At 36.0% G+C, this 27,725-nt stretch overlaps 2 protein-coding genes across 2 annotated transcripts; one reads left to right on the forward strand and one right to left on the reverse strand.

Moving 5' to 3' along the window:
• Positions 1-1,055: 1,055 nt before the first annotated feature.
• On the reverse strand, positions 1,056-5,343 carry LOC110784621 (transcription factor ICE1). The gene is made up of 4 exons (XM_021989077.2): positions 3,904-5,343; positions 1,981-2,202; positions 1,711-1,881; positions 1,056-1,421 (listed from the first exon to the last, which is right to left on the reverse strand). The coding sequence occupies exons 1-4, from the start codon at positions 5,164-5,166 to the stop codon at positions 1,317-1,319; spliced, it is 1,761 nt and encodes a 586-aa protein (XP_021844769.1). The 5' UTR covers positions 5,167-5,343; the 3' UTR covers positions 1,056-1,316.
• Positions 5,344-14,474: 9,131 nt separating this feature from the next.
• Positions 14,475-27,688, forward strand: LOC110784622 (uncharacterized). Its single transcript, XM_021989078.2, has 13 exons — positions 14,475-14,714; positions 16,612-16,944; positions 17,301-17,429; positions 19,354-19,446; positions 19,561-19,640; positions 21,904-22,017; positions 22,726-22,799; positions 25,970-26,046; positions 26,346-26,429; positions 26,510-26,602; positions 26,691-26,798; positions 26,893-26,967; positions 27,106-27,688. The coding sequence occupies exons 2-13, from the start codon at positions 16,615-16,617 to the stop codon at positions 27,505-27,507; spliced, it is 1,659 nt and encodes a 552-aa protein (XP_021844770.1). The 5' UTR covers positions 14,475-14,714; positions 16,612-16,614; the 3' UTR covers positions 27,508-27,688.
• Positions 27,689-27,725: the final 37 nt, after the last annotated feature.

Genomic DNA, 27,725 nt, shown 5'->3' on the forward strand with positions numbered 1-27,725 from the left:
AAGGTAACTCGTTATTTCACAATGCTTGCTATTTATTAATGGCTTGTTGGTTTAGTGGTGATTGAGGCTGAACTTGGTAGGGAGAACCCGTGTTCGGTCCCCGCAATAACAAGTGGTAGAGGACTGAAACCTAACCGCCCAGAACTCGCCCTAAAGGTGAACCGCGTGCTAACACCAAAAAAAACAATACTTGCTATCTACGATTCTATAGAGAATCGAAGGCTCAAACGAAGGGTGAACCGGGTACTAACACCAAAAAAAAAATGTTTGCTATCTACGATTCTGAGAATCAAACGAAATACTTCGTATTTATGTTATACTCCGCAGCAAAACATCATGTGAATTTTTAAATTTTTTATTTTTAAATTTATTTTTTATTTCTCTGTAAATTTTTACTAATACATATACGAAGTATTAATATTTTAATAGTCCGAAGGTGTGCGTTGAAGACGACACAACATGCAAGTAAGACGGTGTTCAACGAACGATCGAAGTAACAAGCGGAATGGGTATGTTTTTTATGGGTCTATTTCAACTTTGTTTCCTTCAAAGGGTAATCACAAATTTTTATTCAAATGTGATGTACATTAAATATTATAAATCGGAATAAAAATTAAATCAAAATACTTAAAAGTTATCCATTTTTTAGTAAAATTTTCATTTTAATAAAAAATATTCTTTCAAAATCACTAAAATAATGTATAAAGGTAGACCATTTAACCTTTTAAAATGTTTTTCCATCAATTTTTTTTTTCATATTGTAAAAGTTAATGAAAATATATTGAAACTTACAAAAAAATTATTAAAAAACTGGATAACCCGTATTCAAAAACTTACTTTCCCTCAAAAAAAAAATATTAAAACTTACAAAAACTTATAAAAAAACTGGATAAAATTTATCCCAATGTACAATAAATGTACTGTATACCTTATGCGTACAAGACCTTTAGTTTTAAAAATATCGTAGGACAATCTCATATAAAAAACTTGCTAAAAAATTGTACGAATAAACCTAGTGTGAATTTTACAATATCAAAATCTAATTATTTGTTGGATTATTGAAAATTTTACTTGTATTAAAATTGTCAAAAACTACATGATAAAAAGTGCAGGATCTTAAAAGCACCTACAATGTAAATGATTGTAAATTAAATAAGAAAAGCAATAAAAAGTGACCATCTTCACCTCTTAGGCTGTTACACTAAAACAGTTCTTAAATTAAAAGTACGAAAAATGCAGACAAATTTTGAAATTAGTGATGCTCTTTAGTAGCATCTTGTTTGGATCCACAACAACAACAACAGTTGGTACACGATTCACATGTTGCAATTACCCATCACTGTTGAGCCATGGAAGGTGGCTAAATCCAAGAGCAGAGCCTTGACTTGGTCAGGGTGCAGATCCTGACCATCCTTGCATTGCTGAAAACAATGACAACCAAAGCTATTATCAGTGAGATGAGTTAGTTTCTTCTCTGAAACACAGCATGCAGCTAAACCATGTATGCTACAGATATTATTGTCAGACCATAGATTTTGGCTTGTCGAATGATAATCCGATGCATGAATTAAGTGTTTACAATTATTACAGACACGACATTGACTTTTCTTTGTTTTTTTTTCCGTTGGGGAAGCGGGCTTTTGTTTGAACACATTCATGATTGATTCATTAGAATGAGTACAATTAAGATGATGAAAATGGGTACAGTACCTCAGCGCGGAAAATATCCATGGCAAAGCCATTGAAGCAGCTGATGACCGCTTGCTGGATATCAAGGCCTAAACCATCTAAAGCTCTCATAGTAGAGAGCAACAGACCTGGTCTACGGCCGCAGAACATGTGGATGTTCACAGCTCTTCCTTCCCTTAACCTTACCTCAATCTGCAAACTCAGCAAATGAAGAAATCAGAATGTTTCTGATATAGTTTAGGGCACACTTCACATACCATGTAAATGAAGAAGATATGTAAAGCAACTCACCCTTGCAGGTTGACCATTAGGGCTTGGCAATGAGCTAGGACAGAGTTCTTCCTTGATTCTAGAAGGCAAGTTTGGCAGAGTAGGAGTTAAAGGATGGAAGTTTGTTGTTTGCGGCAATGAACAAGGAGGGGTCGACTCCAGTTCATTATGGAGATCATTGATCTTTTGCAGCAGCTCTTTCAAATATTCTATGGCATCCCCAAGTATGGAAGCCCTATCCATCTGTAAATCAATTACATGGATCAAATGTTGGTCAATTCAAACGTACAACAGAAAAATTCTATGAACATCAGCAAACAGAAAAAGAAAGCTAATAACTATTGCTTCTCCTAACTTCGGCTCCTCATTCTTGTATTCTACTCCAAACTAAGCAAGAATCAACATACATCTAGACATTACAGATTTATGGTTATGGTAATTTTTGTTCAAAAGAGGCATGCATTTTCATTGAGTTACAGCTCTGAACAATGGCAGAGACATAAATGTGACCGCATAAAACGTCTCCCAAAACAACCTACAGTTCCGCCCCCCCGCCCCGTTCTTTATTCCAAAAAATGCTACGGCTCTTGATTTACCCAAATAAATTAGATTGCCATCCAAATTGGCAAATTGCTCAATCCAAGAGATTCAATTTGTCACTAATCCCACCCCCTAATGAGGATAATTTTCCTATGCAAGAAATAATTTCCCTAACAAGTAATGCCTACTCTGCCACGGTAAAAAACCAAGGACTGCTCATTTTTCTTGACGTAAAATAATGAGGATTATTCAATTTATCACTAATCCCACCCCTGTAATGAGGATTACTTTCCTTAAAACTCGAAATAATTTTGCTAATGACTACTCTGCCACGGCAAAGAACCAAGGACTGCTCAGTTTTCTTAAAGTGCATCACTCTAAATAAATTAAGAATACAACCCACAAACTTTGGTAAGAATTTATTAATCAAATCATACATGTTTGAATTTTGAACAATACTCAAACTAGATTTTGGATTTAGCGCTAACTGATTCCTCGAATAAAACGTGAAGGTGTCCTTAGTAACCATTTCGTTATGAACTTGACAGCTTTTTTAAAACAAGAAGTTTTCCACAACCCTCGAACTTACGTTACCAAGTTAAAAACAATCAAGATTAAACGGACCAGTAAAGGTGCAAATGCAAGCATCACCGAAGCTAAAACTAAAAGAAACAAGTACTCCGTACTATATGATCATTTACAAACCAAAAGGGTTTTTTCTTAAATTCTCTACAAGACATAGAATCCAGTTACGTAAATTGAAGAGCAACATTAGATCTTATCTGAATTCGACATACATACAAGATTTAAAACCATAGAGGAAGAAGTTGCAGACAGAGTAATGTAACTTCACTTTTAGGACAGTGGTCCACTTGTGTAGACATTCAATAACTAGTCCACCAGATTCATGTGAGTTAATTTAATGCTTGCTTTCATATATCCATTAATACGGAGAGGAACGTTGCAAACTTGCAACCAATGATGTGATGTACACAGAATATATATCAAGCTCTCAATTCAACTTTTCAACTACAAGGGTACAATGTGTAAAATTTAAAATGGTTGGGTACACGTAGAAATCAATGAACTGTAGAGGTACGGTACAATGTAGAAAAAGCCCAAGAATATATGAAGCTCTCAATTCAACAACACAACAAAAGATATACTATATTGAAAATTCAATAACTAGTGGAGTAGTACTACTAGTAACTAAGTCTACTTCCTAAACTCACGAGATAATAGCGCGAACCAAACTTCGAAAATATTCTAACAAGATTAGCAATGAATACCCAAAAAATAACTAAAGAACAAATTCTAACAAACATTACCAATGAATAATTAAAGAAGAACAAATTCACGAGAAATTGATAAAAAAAAAGGCGAAAATTAAAGAAATTCTTTCACCTTGCTGATCTTGGGGACGACGGATCGTAACATGTATAGCCTATCATTGAGCTTCTTCCGGCGCCGCCTTTCGGCCATCAAGTTCTTAGCCGGAAGCCCTTTCTTCTTACCTTTGGAATCAACACCGCCACCACCACCACCACCACCGGTTAATGTACTATTATTGTTGGAATTAGTGCCACCATTTTTAGCCCCATCATCTCCTCCTATCTTAAAACTATTATTTTCAGTAAAATCATCTGAATCATAATTAAAAGCTGAGCCATCAAGGCTAACACTATCTAAAACACCCACATTCCCAAATTTTCTCTTCTTTTCATTCTCTCCACCGGAATTCAATTTCCGATCGTCCCCTCCTTCGCCGCCTCCGTTGGAATTGAACCCCGAATCATCACCTCCACCACCACGAGAGTTCAGCAAATTCCCAGAATCACTACCACCATCACCAACACCAAAAACATTCTTCCTAAGGGCAGCTCTCTTTTGAAAGAGAGTAGGCTGTGCACCAACAGGTGCAGAGTTATCTAGAGGTTTCAATAGCTTTGATGTCCTATTCATAAACATTGAACTCCCTAACCCTTCTTCCAAACCTCGAAATCGAGACCCCGAACCAATCCCAAATCCATCATTCTCCCCCAATTGAACCAAATGGGGAGTCGAAAATTGAGAATTACTCCCCAAATTAGGACTACCCATCTCATTTTGATGGCTAAATTCAGTAAAACCACTCAAAATCCCACCACCCCTGTTCATCAAATCAGGAATTTGGTGAGGTTCCTGGAAAAACCCATTACTCAGACCGAATCCCTGAGTTAAAGGGTTGTTAAAAATGGTGGGTTTCGACGAAAACAGGTAGGAAACCTGAGATGGGTCGAGAGTATTACCATTAAAAACGGAGGGTGATGGCGAACACGAAGAAGACGAATCAATCTGGTTTAACAGAAGATTCTCAGTACCTTCATTTGAGAAATTCATTGTATTTTGGTTATTATTAATGGTGTTATACCACTCATTCTCCACATCAAGCATTGACTTGAAAGATGAGAGTGAACCAACAACATCCACATTGCTAACAAAACCCTCTCTGTTGCTTTCGCCTCGGCCGCCACCGTCACCGCTACCGCAACCACCACCCCCAGCAGCAGCAGCAGCAACAGCGTTATCACAATTCAGGCCTCTGTTGTTGTTGTTCCATGCAAGTGGTGAATTGTCTTCATCTCTTTCACCACCCATCCAAGCTAATGTGTTTGATCTTGACAACATTATTAATTTTTTTTTTTTTTTTTGAGAAGATGAAGAAGAAGAGAAGATTATTTTGGGAGGAGAGAGAATTGGATTTTTGTGAGAGAATGGAAGAGGATGTGAGGGTGACAGGGGGTTTTATAAAGAGCAGACTTTGCTAGCTAAGCTACTGCAGTACTACCGTCTAAATTATGGTGTGTGTTTTTGCTGCTCAGTTCGAACGTTACAGTAGTTTGTTACAAATAAGTGCGGATTTTGGGGTGCCTTTTTTTTTTTTTTTTTTTATTTTTTTATTTGTATTTGGGGGTGTTTTTATGGATAACTAGGGGTGACAATTCAGACAAACATATCGCCATATCGGATTTGTGTTAGCGTTAGAATATGCCTTGAATCGGTCGAATATCTTACCGTCCGGTCAACGAGTCGAGTTCTAGGGTGACGCGCTCTGGTTTAGGGGTTCGAGGGACGCAAGGTGGTCCCTGATGGGGGGTTTGGGAGCAACGCCCCCGAACTTTACGGTATTTGTTATTGTATACTAGGGTTATATGTTTTGGACCTATTTTTAACAGAGTACTGTATAAACTCTATAGGTCATAATCTAATTGAATTCTGCAATCTGTACTCCTCAAGATCAATAAGACTTTCCTCCCCTTTGCCCGTGGACGTAGCTAATACATTGTTAGTGAATCACGTCAAATCTTTGTGTTCTTTATTTATGTTATTTATAATCTTTTTGCTTCCGTTATAACAATTAGGGTTGGGTACATCGGTTCGGATTGGTAGAAACGGGTTCATTGATATGCATGTTTTATATAGTATTTTTACCCCCGTCCCTTAGTACTTTTATGTGTCAAACGTGCTCTTAGGAGCCGTTTTTAGTACTAATTGTGTTATTGAGTGTGCCTTGAGTTTCAGGTTTGATTATGAGAAATTGGTCTTTTTAGACCCGTTTCATGTTGATCTAGGCCACTATATGAGCCCGATGAAATTCGGGACCTCCATCGCCGACTTTCGGGAGCATTGGGTGCTTATGGTTGAGCCTCGAGAGTTAGACTCAGTGATATGGGTGAGCTACATTGAAGATTGCAAATCGCCCTGGAAGCTGAGGGCGAAATGCAACCATCGGGCGGAATTTAGGCCATTTGGATTCATCAACGCGCGCCCGATCGGGCGCAGCTCGCCCGATCCGGATCGGGCGGTCATCCTGGAGCCTATGTGGAGATCCGCCCGATCGGGCCGACTATCGAGTGGATCGCCCGATCGGGCGAAGCGACGCCCGATCGGGCGACGCCAACCTCCAGCAGTTTTTCGTGCATTTATTTTCCGTTTTTTAGGCTTTATTTTGGTAAACTATATAAACAAGCTTTAGTTATTTTAGTTGGACACTTTATTTTTCTAGTATTGAAGCTTAGTATTATTTTCCTTAGCCTAGTTTTCTCTCTAGTTTATGCTCATGTCGGGTCTGGTTATGGTCGAGTCAGGTTAGTTTGGGTTGGAACACGACAGGTTGTAAACGGGGTTAACGGGTTGTAACAGGTTCATATCATATCGGCAGAGTTCATATCAGGTCATCTGAATGTGTCGGGTTGAATAGATTTAGCGGGGTTACATTGGGTTTAGATTCATATCGGTTTGGGTTCTTATCATTTGGGTTCATATCGTGTTGATAAGTTAGTAACTGGATGAAATGCATAACGAGTTGTATTTCGGGTCAGCGTCAATCCGATTCCAAATTATAAACAATATCGGTTATCACTAAAATCATAATTTTTGATACGTTTAAAAATTGTAATATCGATTCTTTAATTAGTGGACAAGGGCGATAACTAACTAACCATAATTTCAAAATTTTCGTCCCCTTATCAAATTTGTAACCAATTTTTTTTTGAAATCTTTAGGTGGGTAGCATTTCTTTCACTCTGGAAAGGTTGGCACAACAATCATCACTAGTTCGAGTACTCAGGTCGGTATGGTTTTGTTGTACACATTTTAAAACCTATCCTTAGCAAGGGTACATGGTAGGACAAAGTTTATGAATTAACAAAGGCCCAACAGTTAAGTCAAGCCCAATTAAGACACAAGTTCAAGAGAAAGAAACAGACTCCAACAAAGGATAAGACCAAGAGGAACGCGAAGCCCAAAAGGATCAGGTTTCAGCTCCAGTTACAAGGAAGTTAGAAAACGCAGAATAAGTCAAGGATGACGTTGTCACCATCAGCTGATCTCTCTCTCTCTCTCTCTCTCTCTCTCTCTCTCTCTCTCTCTCTCTCTCTCTCTCTCTCTCTCGTCCAAGCAGTTATAGGAGAAAATCCACTCTCCTATAAACCGCTCTTCAACCGCCTCCTACTAGGGTATATATACATCAAGAACCGACATTCAGAAGACATCATCAACACACAAACAAAATATTTCTTACTTTCGTAGCTTTACGTAGCTTTAGACCTAACGCTTAGTGTGGTCCTAGGCTTAGTAGCCTAGCAATAGCGTATCAATATTTCATAGCGTTTCCCTCATGCATTGAAGCACTTTCGACAGTTTACGTTGTGTATTTTCCAAGCATTCAACCATGATATATGGTACATCTCTTCATGAATTAATGTTTGCACTAGTAGAAAAAAGATCAAAGATGGCGCTTAAAGTAGGGGTATATGTGGCGCTTTACAAGTGCATCACATGGCCTGGTCACATTTAGCCAATTCACAAAGGTATCGCTGAAAAAGCCACCTTTGAAGCTCAAATAATGTGGCACTTATTACCAACAAGCGCTGCCTTTGTGAAGCTCAAAGGTTGCGCTTATTGGTAATAAGAGCCACCTTTGTGATTTTATTTTTTTAATTCTGCAATATAATTTCAATTAAATTCCTGTGCAATACATATTAATTTATAGCAGACTCTTTCACCAAACATCACCTTGACATTCCTCAAAAATTAGATAAATTTCAAGTTTACAATAATATTACCACATTATTCAAATGTAATTAATCAATAAATAACAAAGTAATTTTAGAGTCACGGATAACTACTAGCTTGTTCTATTTACAAAGAAGGTATTTCACAATCGGTGAAGTAAGTAGCTCACTTGTCTTGAACTTCATGCGAGCATCTCCTCTTTGGTAAAGAGCCTTTCCCTTGAAGTATTGAAAACACTTAAAAGAACAACATGCAAACCAATAAATTAAATTAAGTTAAATATAAGATTAGTTGAGAGTTGGGAGCGAAAATAACTTTTTTAGTCAAAATATGTTTACTTAGGTTCGTTTTGTGAAAGTTGGGAGCAAAAATGTCATTTTAGGCTACATATGACCTATAACGACCCAACGAGCTTTAGATGTGCATAAATAGCTTGGAGTAAGTTTTATAAACTTAAAATAATCTTGTTAAACATGTAAATGGTGTAGAATGCTTACTTAGGTTCATTTTGTGAAAGTTGGGAGCAAAAATCCCATTCTAGGCTACATATGACCTATAATGCCTTAAACAAGCTTTCAATGTGCATATATAGTCATCTATGAATAAGAAAAACCTTAAACTAATAATATTAAACATGTAAATGGTTAAGAATGAGTCCTTAGGTTCATTTTGTGAAAGTTGGGAGCGAAAGTGCCATTTTAGGCTACATGTGACCCAATACTAACTGTAGATGAGAAGGAGGATTGGAAACCTAATACTAAGTGTATTAAACATTCATTTAGAATTCCTATTTTGGTTCATTAATTGAGAGTTGGGAGCGAAAACGACTATTATAATCAAAATATGACGTGTAAGGATCGAACGAGCCATAAATGTGCATAAATTGACCAAAGTAGATGAGAATGGGGATCGACGACCTAATAATAAGTATTTTAAATATGTAAAGGGTTAAGAATTCCTATTTAGGTTCATTGTTGGGAGCGAAAACGACTATTTTTGTCAAAATATGACATGTAAGGATCGAACGAGCCTTAAATGTGCATAAATTGAGCAAAGTAGATGAGAATGGGGATTGAAAACCTAATACTAAGTATTTTAAATATGTAAAGGGTTAGTAATTCCTATTTTGATTCATTAGTTGAGAGTTGGGAGCGAAAACGACTATTTTGGTACAAATATGACAAGTAAGGATCGAACGAGCCTTAAATGTGCATAATTTGACCAAACTAGACGGGAACGGGGATTGGTAACCTAATACTAAGTATTTTAAACATGTAAAGGGATAAGAATTCATATTTTGGTTCATTAGTTGAGAGTTGGGAGCGAAAATGACTATTTTTGTCAAAATATGACATGTAAGGATCGAACGAGCCATAAATGTGCATAAATTGACCAAAGTAGATGAGAATGGGGATCGGAAACCTAATACCAAGTATTTTAAACATGTAAAGGGTTAATAATTCTTATTTTGGTTCATTAGTTGAGAGCTGAGAGCGAAAACGACTATTTTTGTCAAAATATGACATGTAAGGATCGAAGGAGCCTTAAATGTGCATACATTGACCAAAGTAGATGAGAATGGGGATTGACAACCTAACACTAAGTATTTTAAACATGTAAAGGGTTAAGAATTCCTATTTTGGTTCATTAGTTGAGAGCTGGGAGCGAAAACGACTATTTTTGTCAAAATATGCCTAATGTAAGGTTCTTTTGGTATAACTATGTTCATTTTAAGTTCTTTACATTGAATTTGAATACGTTTTGATGGTTCATGCCAATTATAGGCGAAAAGTTCTTTTTAACTAATTTCTAGCTTAAAAATACATCATAAGTATACTATTTTATGTACCTTTTCTAGATCTTGAATTTCCTTGCAAGTTTTGAATAAGTCATGCATGAATTTCATCGCGTAATAGCCACACTCGACCCCACCCTCTTGTTGGGCGCACTTAATTAAAGAGAACATAAATGAGATAAGGAAATGTATTTCTTTTGTCCGTAGAATAAGTAGTGCACAAGTTATTATTTACCTTAACTGATTTCCATTGAGGAATTATGCTTTTTTGGACATTTATTTTCTTCAACGCTCTGCAATTCCACAATTCATTGAAAGTTAATTAACATTCAACGTTTGAATGTACAATATGGTTGCAAGTTTTATTTGATATGTACATAAAACTAAATACGGAATGTACCTATTCAATAGTGACTTGACCAACAAGGGTCGAAATGGATCTAGACGAAAAGAATGAAATTGATAAATTGTATGGCTTGAAATACATATCACAAGGAGAAACCAATGGAGGCTATAATAAAAAATATCATTATAACCGTCACTAATGTAGGACTATAAAGATATTAAATCGAAGACACTCTTCAAAATACGGGGCTAATATGAACTTGTTTTTAGCTTTTGTGCATTGACGGATACCGCCATCGAAATATTCACGGACTTCAGATGGATTGGGTATGCAACTAGAACCACTTATTGATTGTGGATCCAACCACCCAATATGACATTTGGAACTTAAATCATCGAACCGAAGTGACATGAAGAACAAGCAAACATAAGAATAATCGAAGCTTGGCACACCATTTACCTTATTAAATACATTACCACAACTAACTATATTAATTACCTTATGAAGACTTGTATAATTGAGATATTAAGCATATCACCTTTGAGGAATTCACATATATCGACTTTAGATACCCATGCTATGCCATGCTCGAAAAAGTGGAATAATGACTTGTCCATCTGAACTCCAATAGAATTTCCATCCGGTATCCCACGAACAAAATTATGCAGCCATTTGCACGCCTTACTAAGAGATTGAAACACATCTAGTTCCACAAAGTAAATTTGCTTGAGAAGTTGAACCTTTCGATGAAGGTTTATTCGAGCCTTGACCCTTGATCTGTGAACTTCCTTGTGCAATCAAATCTAATGATCTCTGACCATCATTGCTAGCTTGAGTTGGTGCTTTATTTGATTTAGCTTTTTTAATGATCTGCAAGGTCAAGTTACAAAAACCAAGAGATTATAGGTGACGTTTATTGATTATCTAGACCATATTTCATAAAAAAATCTTGTTTATTGAAACATATAGGAAATGTTATGAAAAATACAAAGGTGTGGAATGAAAAACACAAAACACCTCGTCTGAAATCTTCACCCATGCACATGGCCATAGTACAAAAGAACCGGAGACATCGTCCAAGATTAGGAGATCACTGTTGGGCACTGGAAGTGGCCAATTCAAATAGTCTTCATGAACATTGTATAGGTTGACCACAAAATAATCACTCGGGACTGGCTTGTGGTGGATTTCCGCTCACTTAGTGGTTGTGCATTCGCATTGGCCACCACATACAATTTATCACCAGTAGATGGTCCAGGGTGTAGTAGTTCGCAAGGCGTCTCTAAATTCAACAATCAGGATATGCAATAAGTAAAAGTTTAGCCATCGGGTTATTGAATGAATTACTATTCCAAAATTTAGATAAGAACATTACTGAATTAGAACTCCAGAATTCACCTCACCTTTAATTCGAGCATTGGTTGAACTTCAGTAGGTGGTTGAAGGTTAAGAATTGTTTGACTTAATGAATCCAAAGGGTGACGGCTGGGCAACTCCAAGTTTTGTAAGCCCATCTGTTGTAGGATTGCCTTAGTTATCTCCTTCTTCAATTCTTCTCTCATCAAATCCGTATCTTGAGGTGTTAAAGATGCACTGAAGTTTGAGTTGGTGGGCTTGCAGTATTCTTCACCATACGCCTTTTTTAAGCCAACACGCACCCCTCCAAAACCTCTTGGATGCCCGGCACGCTCAAGTCCAAGAGTCATGTACAAGGGATACTTGTTTAAAACTGTAGTAACCTTGCCTTCGGCATATGCTTGTTGATATTCAACCTATTTTATGAAAACAGTATAGAAAATGATTGTTATATTAATATCAAAGGTAGACAATACATATATTAATACCAAATGAGGCATATTTGCTGAAATGTTAGAGCGCCACCTATGATTACTATTGGTCTCGGCCAATGAAAAATAAGATTTCTAATTTATTTTTGAATTAAAAAAATCGAGTGCCACGTAGATAATTAATTAGGTGCCACATAGATACTTTAATTAATTAACTACTAATATACACAACCATAATTTCTAAATGCAGAAAATATTTTCTTTATACAAAACTTAAAAGGTCCATTATACCCTTATAAAAAAAACACTCGTTCAATTACCAACACCTTCATCGTCTAAAAAAAGTATTGTTCACCCACCATTTTTGCAAAAATATCTCTAGTTTTCATTATACTCTGTAATTATTTAGAAAACAAGAATTAAAGGATTGAAAATGGAAAGTAAAGTTATTATTTTTATTCTTTTTTTCATTTGAAGAACAAACAATCTTCTTTAAAAAGTCAGATTATGGCTAAGATAAATTGATTAACATGGCTATGGAGAAAGAACCCAAATTTGATACAATTAACTGATTTAAGGTAAAAATGGCAGGTTAAATTGTCAAATTTTCCGATTTGCAAACAATCAAGCTTATTGGTTACGAAATATATATCAAACGCAACAACGATTGATTGTCTATATATCATTAGCTTAATAATGAGGCAGTGAGCCAGTGAGAGACTTTGGGAGATTTTCGAGGTCCGTTTTTCCACTCCTCGGTAATGCTCACCCTAATCAGTTCGTCTTTAGCCGGTGATTTCTCCGACCACCGTGAAAATAGAATCTGAAAAAGCGTAGAGCTTAGTTTCACAATTTGTCTCTCTTGCTCCCATCTTTTTATTTTCCTCTTCTTTTTTTCTTAATTGCAGCTCTATATCTCTGATATTTGGCTCCATATTTCACGCCAGTTTGCATATTCAGAATATTTACCCCACCGGTCAAATGTCTTGTAAAAGGAAACGATTGACATGGAAACTGTAAGTTTCCTTTTCAGGATTTGGATAGTTTTGTCATTTTAAATTTTGCATAAAGAAATTATTTTCTGCATTTAGTACGGAGTAATACTCTATACAACTCCATCCAAAATCAAACACTCAAATAATCAAAAAAATAAATCTATAATAAAATTCATCAAAAATCAAACACCAATATAAACTAAAATTCAATCCAAAATCAAACACTAATACAAGAGCGATTTCCTTCAATATTACATAAAGATCCAATAATTTCCCAAATACGCTACTTTCTAAGTTATTTCCCACCATACCGTCCACGTAAGCAAGGGAGAAAGAAAAGTAATTTTTTTTCGGTTCAGCATTGAACCGCCATATGAGATAGCGGTTTCGTTTTAAAGCAAACCGCCATCTCAGATGGCGGTTCAATGTTATAAACCACTATCTGAAATAGCGGTTTGCTTTAAAACAAAACCGCTATCTCAGATGGCGGTTTGCTTAGTTATAAATTATTTTTAACATGAATTACAGTTTAAATAGAAATATAACTTAGAAGTAACCTCTTGTGACATCAATTGTGTCTGTAGCTCAGTGGTGGATAGAGCGTATTTCTAAGTAGAAGGTCGTGGTTTCGACCCCTCCCTAGCGCACTTATTTCTTTTTTACCATTTCTTAATATTAATTATAAACATTACCAAATTTAACTTATCAACATCAGCGTCTGTAGCTCAATGGACATAGCGTTTGTTGCTTAAGCAGAAGGTCATAGGTTCGACCCCTACCTGACACACTTATTTTTTTTTTACCATTTATAAATAGTGATTATAAACCGCTATCTCAGGTAGCGGTTTACTTAAGTCAACCGCTACCTGAGATAGTGGTTTAGTGCCGCTTCGTTAAAAAAAAAATCGGTTTTAATGCTGACGTGGACGGTATGGTGGGAATTAAGTTAAAAAGTGGCGCATTTTGGGAATTTGACGTTCTTTAAACAATATTGAAGGAAATCGCTCCTAATACAATGTACAAGTTCATTCAAAATGAAACACTCTAATAATTAAAAAATAAATCCAAAATGAAATTCAATTCAAAATAAAAAAGCTAATTTAATCTATTATATAAATGTAGCAGTTAGTATGTATATGATTGTTATATTAACTTAACGATTTAATAGAATTCGTGCATCACACATGTTAAAAATCTAGTATATAAAATATAACAGTTAATTTAATAGAATTTGTACATCGGGCTAAAATTCAATAAGTCTAAATAGGGTATACTTCGTATTATGTTTTTTGAAAATTAACAATAGGGATATTTGGTGCGTTCCTTGAAACTCACATAGCCAGCACAAATTCTTATTTATAATGGGTGTACAATAAATATTGTACACCGAAGTAAAAATTAACTCAAAATGCTTAAAAGTTAAGCATATATATGTAAAAGTTATTTATTTTCCAGTGATAAATTTTTTCATTTTAGTAAGGGATTACCTTGTGCGCACAAGCCCTTTTGCATAGTCAGAGGCATTTCCTCAAACTCTAAACTAGCTGCTGTTCCTCCCTCCTCCGGTCCTCCCTCCTCCTCCTCTTCCCGCCTCCGGAGTTCTGATTGCCTCCACCTACTCTTAAAACCTAACTGAACAAAACCACCATCTTGTAGTTGTATCACCACCTCTTGTCGACGCCGCCTCTGTCAACTACCACTCCTCGGCGGATGCTATTCTCAGTGTTGACTACAGTGTATAGCTTCTTTTCCTCATATAACTTTTCCACTTATCTCTTTTGTATTGTTTTATTTTTTTTATTTTTTTTGTTGATTTTATTTGTATTTGTATAGACCCAAAAAGTGTTAAGTCTCATATGGAGATGATAGATTTTTCCTGGTTTGATGCGTCAAATGACGAAATCTTGTAGGTAAACATGTTCTGTTGTGGTGTTTTGTTGGCTTTGTTTTGGTGTTGTTCCATGTCTGATTAGTCTATACTCAGTTATTCAGTTCATAATTGTACTTGAAAATCATATTATTCTTTCACTTCGTTTTTTTATTAAATACCATGTTTTGGGTGTTAATTGGGATTTTTTTTAAGAGGAAGCAGAGTAGAAAATAGAATTACAACTACGAAGTACGAAGTATAATTTATGAGTTTGATTGAATAAGACTTCGGGCAAATTTTTTGAATTTAATTTGAATTATGGAGCTTGAGAAAATGTAGGTGGTGGTGTTTTTGTTCATAAGAAGGTAGTGCATTAGGTTAGTTTGAAGATGCCTTAAGAAGTGTGATGATTAACAAGGCCTCAATAACATTCAACCACTTCAACCATTCAGTCTAATTCCACAGGCTTTTGTTTATAACCCATATACGTTTGGATGGAGAGCCATGAACATTGGCCTTTTTTCCCTGGCCCAGGACGGGAGCGCCCCACCTGGCCTGGGTCAGGGATGAGCCTGGGTATTATGTGATGCATATGAATTTCGGAAAATGGTTGTGGACTTGATCAACATTTTAGTTTGACTGTTGGATTTTTATTTGATGTCTGTTAGAACCGGTTTCTTGCAACATAATTGTTCATATTGGAGCTTTATATTGGTCCAATTTAAGATAGAAATGTACATCTAGGTCGTACAAACTTAATTGAATTGTGTATATTACTGTAGTTTTGATTTGTTGAAGTTTGAACAGGTCTTTCTGCGTCTGTTTGTTAGATCATAACTTAGAAAATAATTTCTGTAAATAATATGAACTGGATTGAATGACTCAATACCTTTTATTTATCTATGTTATGTTAGCTTGACTCCCATGAAAATAATAATTAGTACTGCCATTCTTCCCTTCTCAATAGTATCTCTCCATGGCTATTCTATGCATAAGATTCCAGTCTTAACTCTTAACTTAAGAGTCGTCTTGATTTTTACCTAATATAGAGCATCTCATTTTAACCGTGCATTAAGTGATTCATTTTAAATGTTATAATGACAAATTGACAATATCCTTCTATAACGTCTAGAACCTAGTAAGTGGAAGTCTTCCGCTGACCTTGGATGTAGGGCTTAGTGAGGGGAATAAAAATGAGAGGAATGGAGACAAACCCTCATAATGATGTGTGTAGTACATAAGAGAGTTTTTTTTTACATTTTTTTTTCCAATTCTTCTTCTTCTTTGTAACAGTGCTTAGTATCTTACATTTGACTTCACGTTGCTTTTAAGAAGTTTGATGATTAACAAGGCCTTAATACCATGGAACACTTCAACCATTCTGCCTAATTTTGCAGAATTTTGTTTATGACCCTTTTATGTTAGGATGGAAAACTATGAAAATGAGCTTTTTCTCCATGGGACATGGTGGGTGCCCCTTCTGCACTGGCTCAGGGACGGGCTGCGTTTATTTTGATTCGGTCACTTCATATGTAAAATTCTGAGTGATTTTTGTCCTAATTCATACAGTGTGATTTTGGGTATCATCGTATGTATCGCTTCACATGTGATTACGTGAATTCTAGGGATCGGTTTTATAAGCCCTTTGAAGTTTAGGAGTTTTATTGCCATTCCAAAGTAAAGACTCTCTTGTTACAAAAATAACAGCCATATCTCGAGTAGAGGCTAGTTAAGTAGTAAGTGACAATTTTTATTTGGAACAGTGAATGTCAGAAAACGTCGCAGTAGAGCATATGGAAGGACAAACAATGATAGTGAAGTACAAAGATGATACAATCAGCGAACAGGAGATAGAAGGAGAAGGGGAAGAAGAGGAGGAGGATTGGTCTTCTGATTCTGATATAGTAGAGGCTTTAGATTGGTTGGATATGAAAGACGTTGATGAGGGTGGTGTTGAAAGTGGATCAATTACCCTTAATGCTCGACGGCCCAATGCCCATGGCGGGGCTTTGTCTAGGTCAAGGTCTTCAACACTCCAACCCCTCTCCAATCGCAGCCAGAAGATTACTCATCATATCCGCGCTTCTCCTCTAGAGGTAATTATATCATATATCCATTAACTCCTCAACTTGGGCTTCTTGTACAATATTTTGTGTTCATTTGTTTAGCTGTGTTCTTTTGCAAATTCTTTGTCGTGGTCAAAATTGTGGAGAAAATAATGGGAAATAATTAATCGATTATGATCTATGCATCTTGATTTCATTTGTAAATTGGTTAAATACCCAATTAATTTGGTAATTTTTGAATCACATGGTTCAACTCTCTTTCTTTGTTTTATGTGTGTGTGTGTGTCTTTGGGGGGGGGGGGGGGGGGGGGGTGCACCATTATCATCCTGATCTCTTTGCTTCAGTGAAATTTGAGTATCTTGATTCAAGTTTATTGTTCTTGCAGGAATGGGAGGGCAGGACAAATGTTGGCATGTCCAACTCAGTCACTACTGCAATTCGTGAGAGTGTGCGTGGGATGGCTATTGGTAAAAAAAAGAACACAGAGAAAGCAGATCGTGCAACTGTTGAACAGGTGGGTAAACACTATATTATGGGTCTAATTTTTTTTTTTTTCCTTGAAGTTATCTGTTTATCTTCTCTTATAAGTACCGCTCAAAAATATATGAGTTGCTATATTTTTGTCTATGTCAGTGGTGAACTTCTGTTTAACGTGTAGTTTCTGGACGAGGCATTACATTTGTCTACATATACATTGAAATTATTAGCTCTAATCTAGAGCATTGAAAAACATACTCCGTATAAACTTACTTACAGCACTAATGTGTTATTATCTGGTTGCATTGACAAATTGTTGAGGTGATTTTATGGATGACAATTACATTTTAAATATTCAACACATAGGATTGAGTCTCCATCCTCAGTTTATTCTAATCTTACATGCTGTGTGTGTTTCTCGAAGAGTACAACCTTAGTATGTCAAGGAGGTAGAAAATGATTTTAAAGTTCTGTTAGATGCTTAGATAGTGCAGATACTGAGGAATTTTTTTTGTGGCAAATATTCTATGTTGTAACAAAACCATTTACGAGAGCTTTATGTTATTTATTGCCGTATGTTCTGGGGACAGAAGTTCACCTAGTTGTAAATCTGTGCCGTACTTGACAAAAAAATTCCGAGGATTGCCCAGTTGAATCAAATAAAACTTTCACAGTACTTGGAGGATATTCCTTGCCACATTATTTATAAAATACTTTTGTTTCTACAATGATAAGCCGCGCTATTTCTATCACTATTGTTGAATTTACATACAAAATTACTTTTTTATCTGTTTTATGTAAGTACTATCCATGGATATTAAGAACCACCGTTATTCATAAATTATGAAATTGCTTAAGTTTACAAAAGGTTTGATTTCTAGTGTAACCTAAAGTATATTTTGATAATCATTAAATAGGAACAATGAACTTGAAAATTTGTATATGTTCATTCATGCGGTAATCCAATATTCTTGCATTACGCTTTTGAGATGCTGTTTTGCAGTCCTGACCATCACTGCAGTCATGGATTATGTTACTCGGACACAAGTACTCATGTCGGTCGGACACGAGTATGTATCCAAGTGGCCGACTCGGCTTTTTTTGTTGTTGAAAAATTTCAATGATTTTAGCCAAAATGAAGTGTTGAAGTGTCGTATACATGTGAGAGTTTCGAGAATCCAACAATAGTACTTGAGGTGAAAATAATGAGTCCGAGTAACATAGGTCATATAATCTCAAGAGCAATGTTTTTTTTTAGTAAATGTCTCAATAAGTCAATAACCCATCCCATACTAGGGCTTTGGTTAGGATAGGGTGGAACCAAGGCCCTAAGTTACCGAACCACAAGTCCACCATCACTTCTACAACCACGTGGTTGCGGTACATCGTACATGGGAGCTGAGCACCCCACACCTCAATGCCGGCACAATGGCAGCTCTGGAGCTCCCCACCTCTTGTTGACAGTGTATCGTAATAGAAATAGTTAAATTAAATAAATTACGACGCATTCTCCAAGGGATGATGATGCACCAGCATTAGAAAGAAACAATACATGCTGCTAACAAAGCATTGCTTATAACTGAAACAGGACATCTTACAGTAGAAATCCGGCAAACAACTTTTGGGTGGGCAATTAAACCAAAATATAACCTTTTGTAAAAAAAATCATCATGTCAACAATATATTTGCTACACACTATAATTTAGTGCTAACCTGGCTGTTGATTTTGTTAACAGCCTCATTCAGTGATCAATTTGTTGCAGCAAACTTTTGTTGTTTCTTTCTTTTAGGACTTTGTATAGTGTTCCTGCGAGTGTGCATCCATTATTTGATTCTTTTCAGCTGATTTTGATGGACTTTGTATAGTGTTCCTGCGAGTGTGCATCCATTATTTGACTCTCTTCAGCTGATTTTGATTTGTATTGATTTCACTATGTCTACAATAAATTATTATATTCCAGGCTATTGACCCCAGGACTCGAATGGTTCTCTTCAAAATGTTGAATCGTGGTGTGTTCAATGATATAAATGGCTGTATATCAACAGGGAAAGAGGTAAAAATCTTTTATTATTGATAATGCAGTATATCATTTGTCTCCAGATTTAACTGTATGGTGTATGTGATAGGTAGGACAGTTATTTACATGAGTATGCTTCTTTTTGTGCAGGCTAATGTTTACCATGCAACAAAGTCTGATGGTAATGAATTGGCTATTAAAGTTTACAAAACTTCAGTTTTGGTTTTCAAGTAAGTAAAAATGAAAGTCAAATATTTCTCATTACCGAGAAACCTTAGTAACTACGTATGGAGAATTTCTTGAACGACCCTTGAATGCAGATAATGATGATATAAACCTTATAATATGCGTCAGGAACAATTCATGCTGAACCAAGTACCATAGTGTAGTACTATAAATTTAATGGAGTCCTTATCTTTTGTGCTACTTTCTAAGCGGGTTGATAAGAAACAATGTCATATCTTTACTACATATTTAAAAGGCGTTGCCTTTCACGGAACTCTGCCACGTGTACTAGCATTTCATATAGTGGCATCACGTCAAATGACCTTACAGTCTCTGTCATGTTTACTAGCATTTCAAATAAAATAAATATTTGAGTTGCCAATCCTCGAACCCAAGACATCTTAGTATTGTTGCATTGTTTTAACCACTAATTTCAAATTATTCATTGATGATTCCTAGGGAAAGTTTCAAAAAGTACCTTACTTTAAACACAAGTTGTGAACAACCTTCATTGATGTTTTGTTTTTTTGTGTGAAATAAAACCTTCAAATGTTTTCTTTTAAAAACACCTTGTTGCTGGAATCTGGCAAAAAAAAATAGTCTAATTTCCAGGATGACTTATTTTTCTTCCTTTTTTTCTGCGTTGTAACACCCTTTTTATTTCATTATTCTTTTCTCCTTCCTCTTGCTCCTTATCTTTTTATCTTCTTCCCAATGTATAGCTCAAGGCGCACCAAGGCGATAGGGTCGTGCTCCGTCTTTTGCGCCTCTTTGAAGTGAAGCGCACTGTATAAAGTTTTAACAAACTGACCGAAGTTTCGGGTGCACCTCTTTGAATGCACCTCGCTTAGAACAAAAATGAAGCGCGTACCCCCTATCGCCTAACACCCCAGTGCGCGTTTTCATACTGCTTCTCCTCGTCCTGATATTTTCCAATTCTCCTTCTTTCTCACAATTCATCACAACCCCAACTCTTTGTAGTTTGTAATTTCCTCTTTTCTTTTTCCTTAATTTCCTTTCACTTCTTATGCACATAACCAACACAAGAGCAGTTGATATATCAAAAACTAAAAAGCAAATGGTATTGTAAACTGCATTTTTATTCTTCTTTAATATAATCTATCCGTTCTTGTTGATTATTCCCCTTTCCGTATTTGGATGTTTTCCTTTTAGAATCTTTCTTTATTTGTTCAACAATTATTCCCCTTTTACCCTTATATTACAATTGTAATTCCCTTTTCATCCCAATTAAATATGCAAGTGGTCCCTTTATTTTCTGATTTAACAACACTCCACCTACCTGTTTTTTCTTAATTTTTTCTCTCTCCTACCCACATGGGTGAGATTCTTTAGAGGTTCACATGTAAGGTGTCCTTTTAGTGGATTGTTATATTCCATAAGGGACTAATAAACAAGAACGGAGGGAGTAGTTAATTAGCAATAGCGGAAAAAAAGAATCTGCAATGGAAGCAATTACATGAATGTAGTTGGTATGACATGTAGACCTCAAAAACTTATGCTAACTGAAGAGGTTCAACGACTCAGCAAGAGAATAAACTCGCACATAAGATTTGTTGGTATATCGATTTTGGAAGTAAAATTAATTCTTTTTAATGAAATTAAGGTGAAGAAGAAAGAGAAAAGACGTAATAGGGTCAGAGGAGCAAAAACAAGAATATAAAAACAGACGAAAAAGAAAGAAGAAGACAGCCAACTGACAATCGGTGGGAGGGTGGGGGGGGGGGGGGGAGTGAGAGTGTGCGAGGAAAGAAAGAAAATACGATTCTCTAGGTTCATCCGTTCTTCTATTTTGACCTGCAAGTGCAAGAGATGTCCGTGGATCTTGTATGATTTGGTACGGAGTACTATACTTTCATATAACCTGGATACATCATTCTTTTCACTAGATATAATTTCCATTATTGATCCTTTTGTTCTTCCATGCTCGTCCTCTTCCTTCTATCTATCAAGCTTATTCTTCTGTTTCTTGATGGTCACAGCCTCCGCCTGATAACTAACCTGCCATTTCTAGTTGACATGGACAATAGGAAAAATGCTAAAAGTTTGTTTACAAAATTGACAACTCAAAAATAATCATTTCCCACAATAAATTTTTTCCCGAATTTCCCAGAAGGGAAGTGGGAAATCAATACAGGACAGAGGGAATATTAATTTTTATCGTTTATAGTTTCCTCCCAAATGGATTGAAAAAAATAAAATGAACTGCTCTTTTATTTGTCTGCTAATTTTTTTTTTTGAGAAAAATAGGGATAGAGATAGATACGTGCAAGGTGACTATCGTTTCAGACATGGGTACTGTAAGCACAATCCTCGGAAGATGGTCAAAACATGGGCAGAGAAAGAAATGAGGAATCTTATAAGGTACTTTTGTTAATCTTGTTTAATTAGAGATTGTATCTGTAACGCTTGGGTGCAAAATATAATATGCTGATTGCCACAAAGCAATATTTGGAGGCTGGGTTGTAAGCTTAGAACTCAGCTGAATGTTAAAGGATGGGCTCGCCGAGTCACCAATGTGAAAGCAAATTAAATTCTAGTAGTAGTTCTAAATGTTGCTGGCACAATTTGACCCATTTTTTATACTCTCTTTTTCCTGGTTGACCTGTGAGCTATGTGAATCTGTAGATTGCATGTACTATCCAAACCCTTCTGTCCAATTTGTTTCTGTGTTATCACCATGTCAAATGTGTTTTTGTGAGAAGTTGCTAACACAAGGTTGGCAAAATCCTACTCTTTGGCAATCTCCTTAATTATAGATTTGTTCCCATGAATACCAGTAGGTGTGTCGTAACTTGTAAATGAAATAATTGAAACCATTGGTGTTTGAATCATTCTAATTTTTGATGTATTGCATTTATCTTTTACTTCACTCTATGTTTAACTTTAATGCATAAAAAATTAAAAACAAAAAAAATTAAAATAATTTTAGGATATTGTTCTGGTCTTTCTTGACAACACTCGTAATAATCTAATGCGGGAATAGAGCACAAGTACCATCTCCTTTTTTTTTCTTAGTTGTTTAAGTTAAGCAAAATAACTTTTACCGAGTGCATATTCTGTGAAATGCAGGCTGAAAGCGGCTGGGTTACGCTGTCCAACACCTGTTCTTTTGAGACTCCATGTTTTGGTCATGGAATTCATTGGTAATTTCTCAAAGTTCCCTTTCTTCTTATGTATAAAGAATTGTACTAAGCTGAAAAAAGAAAGTAGAAGTCTTCCCAAGTAAAGAACAAAATCAGTGACGAACCAGCCAAGAATTTGTTACCAATTACCCAGAGTACTTAATTTGGCATATTTTATTAATTTTATACAAGTATCAAAATCCAAGGAGAATGTTTTCCCCTGACCGAATAATATCTTGTTTTTTTAGGCTAAGTCGTTGCAACTTGCAACTGTATGTACTTCTCACGTGTGGGGAATCACTGCTGTCAGTCTCATTCAGTCCTAAATTTTTTATATTTATTATAGTTCCATGTTATTTCTATTATTGAAACATACAGAGTACATTGATTATAACCACCAGGGAATAGTTACAGTTGCACATTTTTAAAGGACAGTGCCTCTTTATCCCAAGTCTAATTCCCCTAAATCACATTTTGAGTGTCTTATTGGGTTAAGTAGAAAAATCAAGTGCATCGTACATACCAAAAAAAATAAAAATCACTCTTGTGATGGAGTCTTTTGTTAAATCACGAATTGTTTATTTGAGGTCAGTCTTCTAGTTGGAATATGCATTAAAAATTATATCTATTGAGTCTAGAGCTAATCACCTTCAATCTCCTCTTCACCAACAATATATCCCTATCTTTTGTAACCCTGGTGAGTGTAAGTTGGTTACTTGAGGTGCTGCTTAGTTCCAGTGCAATCTCAGGGTTGCAGCTTACTTTACAGAATTTCAGTGTTTGGGTCTTGAATTTCAGTGTGTAGCTGATTTTTTGGGTTATGAGGTGGAGTTGTGGGTCTTCTCATTGGTACTTTGTCCAAGTGCAAATCTCTTTGGGATATGGTCATGGAGCAGCTAAAGTCTCACAATGCAATATGGTAGAACGCCATGTAGTTCAAAAATTGGGCAGAATGGTTAGGATTAGAGTGTTTTTCCTCTCATGGAGAAGGGCAGTGGGCATAGGAAGATCCATCTCAGGAGGTTTTCATGTTTTGTAGTTGAATTGGTTCTTAGGTTTGAAGGTAAAAACTCGATTGGGTTTTGTTTTGGTATGAAGTTGTCATGTGGAGGCAAGATCCGTGTAGGTGCTGTTCTCCTTATTTATGTAACTCCCTTGCTTAAGGGCTACTGTAGGCGAAGTGATAGCATGTAATGGTTACCAGACACATTGGGGTGTCTCTTTGTTTAAGACCTCCTAATTATTGGATGAAGTCTAATTCTTAAAGATATGATAAAACATTTTGGCAGTGTAACGCTGAGAGAGGCTCGTGTGTTATTTATAACGTCTTTAGCTTTATCGAGAGTATTTTTTTTCTTTTAGGTTCCCTTGCTGATGGCAGCTGGAAATGATTCTTCCTACATACTGTTTGTTCTTTGTGTGGGAAGCACTTAATAAAAACTTTTTGACAGAGGAGTTTCTGAAAAGATGGAATTCTGTTCTTGATAATGTTGTAGCTTATTATTTCAAGAGCAGGAAGAGTCCGGTGATGATCTCTTACTCTTTTGTCCTTAGTTTAATGTATTTAGCACTTAGCCTCATTTTGGTATGTGTTGGATCATTCTCAAAGATGTTTTGGTGGCACGGACATGGTGATGAACGGTTACATTGCTGAAGTGTGGAGGATGTTTTAGATAACAAGTTGGGGGGTGCATTTGGAAAGTAAGAAACAACCGACTTTGGTAATGATGAATGCCCAAATCAAGTGTTAGGTTGAGTGGCACTTTTTTCACTTTGTAGATGGTATGCTGCATTAGCTTAAGGGCTTGAGATTGGGCTTAACCCTTTTCTCGTATATGGTAGAAATTCCTCTGGATTTCCGCCCAAAAATTTGTTGGTGTTTCTATGGACAGATCCCGAGAAATTTTTGAAAGGGCCCTAGTTGTGCCAGTGAAAATGCGCAAAGGGAAATAGTGGGTAAACCGCATGTTTGATGCTCAAATGCTCAATCAAAACGTTGCCCATGTCATTTTATCTGATCCTTTAGAAAAAGGGAAAGTAATCATGAAAATGAACCCAATTTTACTAACTGATATCTCTACTATCATCATGCTATGAAGGGGATGTTCCGAGAAATTTTGATGAAGAGTACAAAACTAGAAATGGTTGATTAGTGATTGGAGTATAAAGAATTATTAGGCTTGAGGACTACATTTGAACTAGAAATGATGTTGTCCTTATTCAGGTGTATACCAAAAAAGGATCCTTTGTTTTAATTCTGCTTGATAACTGATATCATCACCAGCAGATGCTTAAGCCTGAGAAAAACTTTCCTGGACTTGCAACCATACCAAAAAATTGCCAATGCGGTTGCTACCACGTTGTTGCAGAAACGGTTTGTAACGCATGAATAGAACGCGACCTTTACTGCCGAGTTTTAATTTATCCATTACAAGCCGTTTCCACGACAACGTGACCATTACCGCGATCACAACTGCATCCAGGCAGCCTTGACACCATCCGTGAAAATGTTCAAAATTTATTTTGTATTATGGGATCAGAGCATTGACCTGGTATATAAGATATGTTGGATACATAAATTTGGTGGTTAAGCCATTAGCCCATTAGCTTATTGAATTGTCATTGCTAAAGTTCAAACAAACTTCATATATGTCTTAAATAGGTGAAAGTTTTTTCAATATCTTAGCATTACTGTCATTCTTCAATATGTCTGTTCTATTTATTTGTGTCACTTTGGCTTAGCACTATTCACGTACTCCATACTTTAACCATATTTTTTCATTAATATAAAATGTTATTGGATTTGTCTTAATGTATATTTTTAAATACTAAAATTTGTATACTTTTATTAATCATAGTTAAAGTCTTTAAGATATTTTGTCATAGTTGTGCTTCGGAATACGTGCAAGTCAAAGTAGAACAATTATTAAAAAAAATCGAGGGAGTAAGGTACACAAGCAAGAATGAGAGGATGAAGATCACGTCTATAATGAGCTTTCATAAAAAATATTGAGGCAGAATAACGAAGGACTATATATTTTGATTTCGATTGAAGGAAGTACTTTGTATGTAGTATTAGTATAATACAAGGATCAAATCCAAAAGTTATACAGCTATATATTTTTACATTTATCAGAAGTTCTTATCAGATGCTTGATATTTCCTGCGCCTTTGAACCTTTTACATTGCAGGGAAGGCAGGTTGGGCAGCACCTCGACTCAAAGATGCAGATTTATCTCTTGACAAATTGCGGGAATGTTATGTAGAGGTACAGTTGAACTCTTTCTCCCCTTCCCCCTCCTGGCAATTGGACAAAATCTGGTCATGCTCGTTCTAATTAATCCTGCAGTACTGTATAATTTTTACTCCGTTACTGGCCACAGGAGAAATATACGGAGTAGTTAATATTACTTAATTCTTCAAAGCCACGTTTGTTGATTAACTATATTTTTTAGTACAGTATTATGTAACCACTAACCACCTAATCTATGGGATAAATGCATCATATTCCCATTATTTTAAATGCCACGCCACTTTTAACATTTGATGTGTCCATTCTGTTTCAAGATTATTACAGCAATGCGGACGCTGTATCAGAAATGTAAATTGGTACATGGGGATCTCAGCGAGTATAATATACTATATTATGAGGTATGCTTGTATCAAGCCTATCTTCTAATGTCTACTATGCCTCATGAAACAAAGTTACATTAAACGTGCATGGATTGTAGGGTCACTTGTATGTTATTGATGTCTCACAATCCGTTGATCTTGACCATCCTCACGCACTTGATTTCTTACGTGAAGATTGCCTTCATGTATCTGTAAGTAATAAAAATTGCTGGGCTCTCCTTATAATCTAGTTATATCTTCAGCTTTTAAGTTATAATAATTATAATTATTCACGTGCAGGATTTCTTTAGGAAAAGTGGTGTCGCTGTTATGAATATCCGGGAACTTTTTGATTTCATTGTGGATCCAACTATTACTGATGAAGCCGTGGATACTTACTTGGAAGTGGTATATCAAGGCATTTGTTGCCATATATTGTTGTCAATTTTTCTTTTCTTTCTGTGTAAAAAACTATATATATTGAGCTTGCTATATTGATCAGGTACAAGAAAAGATTTTGGCTCGAGGGGATGTGATGTCTGCCGAGGAGCAAATAGCAGACTCTGTATTTGTTCAGGTACCTTGTTTGTTAATGGTGATCGTGTTTACAGTCAGTCGACTACCCATAATATCTCAGTTGATACGGAGATATGCAAAATGCATGTTGGTGTTTTAAATGGAAGATGACGTTTTGTTTGTTATTCTGTGTCAACAGTCATTCATCCCAAAGACATTAGAAGAAGTAAAAGATGCAGAGGAAGATGCATTTCGATTAACTAGCGGGAAGGATACAGGAGATATGTACTACAAAACCATAACTGGACTCAAGTCGGCATTTAATATGACTCAAACGAAAGACCAAAAGACTGAGAACCAGGCTACTCATCCAGATTTGAGTGTCAGCGAAACAGATGATGAAAGTGAAGATGAGGATAATGGCAGCTTTAGTGAATCAGAAGACAAGGGAAATAAGCTGACTCCTGAAGATATAAAGGCTGCCAGGAAGGAAAACAAGAAGAAAGTTAAAGAGGACAAGAGAGAAGCCAGGAAGACCAAGATCCCTAAAGCTGTTAAGAAGAAGAAAAAGAAGCTTTCCAAATCTGTCAAAACCAGGTAGTAGTTTATTCTAGTTACATAAATAGTGTAGATCCAATTTTGTAGAAATAGTCACCAAGAGTGGAAATATGCACTTACAGTTTAACCAATTTGATAACTTGAACTACATAGGGAGGAACTAACGAAGATGAAACATGTTCATTTCATATGCAAGAATGAGTAATAAAATGATCTACTGTGCATACTGAACTCTTTAAAAGAAAATTTGATTGAAACAAT

The sequence above is a fragment of the Spinacia oleracea genome, chromosome 5, assembly GCF_020520425.1.
Source record: "Spinacia oleracea cultivar Varoflay chromosome 5, BTI_SOV_V1, whole genome shotgun sequence".
In the NCBI taxonomy this organism is placed as follows: Eukaryota; Viridiplantae; Streptophyta; class Magnoliopsida; order Caryophyllales; family Amaranthaceae; genus Spinacia; species Spinacia oleracea.

What these genes read in the sequence shown, in the direction of transcription:
- LOC110784621 (XM_021989077.2), bottom strand. Translation starts at nt 5,166, where the DNA reads ATGTTGTCAAGATCAAACACATTAGCTTGGATGGGTGGTGAAAGAGAT. An exon ending in CTAATGGTCAACCTGCAAGG is followed by an intron (nt 1,882 to 1,980) that starts GTGAGTTGCTTT and finishes CTGAGTTTGCAG; the next exon opens with ATTGAGGTAAGGTTAAGGGA. An exon ending in TGGATATTTTCCGCGCTGAG is followed by an intron (nt 1,422 to 1,710) that starts GTACTGTACCCA and finishes CATTGTTTTCAG; the next exon opens with CAATGCAAGGATGGTCAGGA.
- LOC110784622 (XM_021989078.2), top strand. Translation starts at nt 16,615, where the DNA reads ATGTCAGAAAACGTCGCAGTAGAGCATATGGAAGGACAAACAATGATA. An exon ending in ACTTCAGTTTTGGTTTTCAA is followed by an intron (nt 19,641 to 21,903) that starts GTAAGTAAAAAT and finishes TGAGAAAAATAG; the next exon opens with GGATAGAGATAGATACGTGC. An exon ending in AAGATTGCCTTCATGTATCT is followed by an intron (nt 26,603 to 26,690) that starts GTAAGTAATAAA and finishes ATTCACGTGCAG; the next exon opens with GATTTCTTTAGGAAAAGTGG.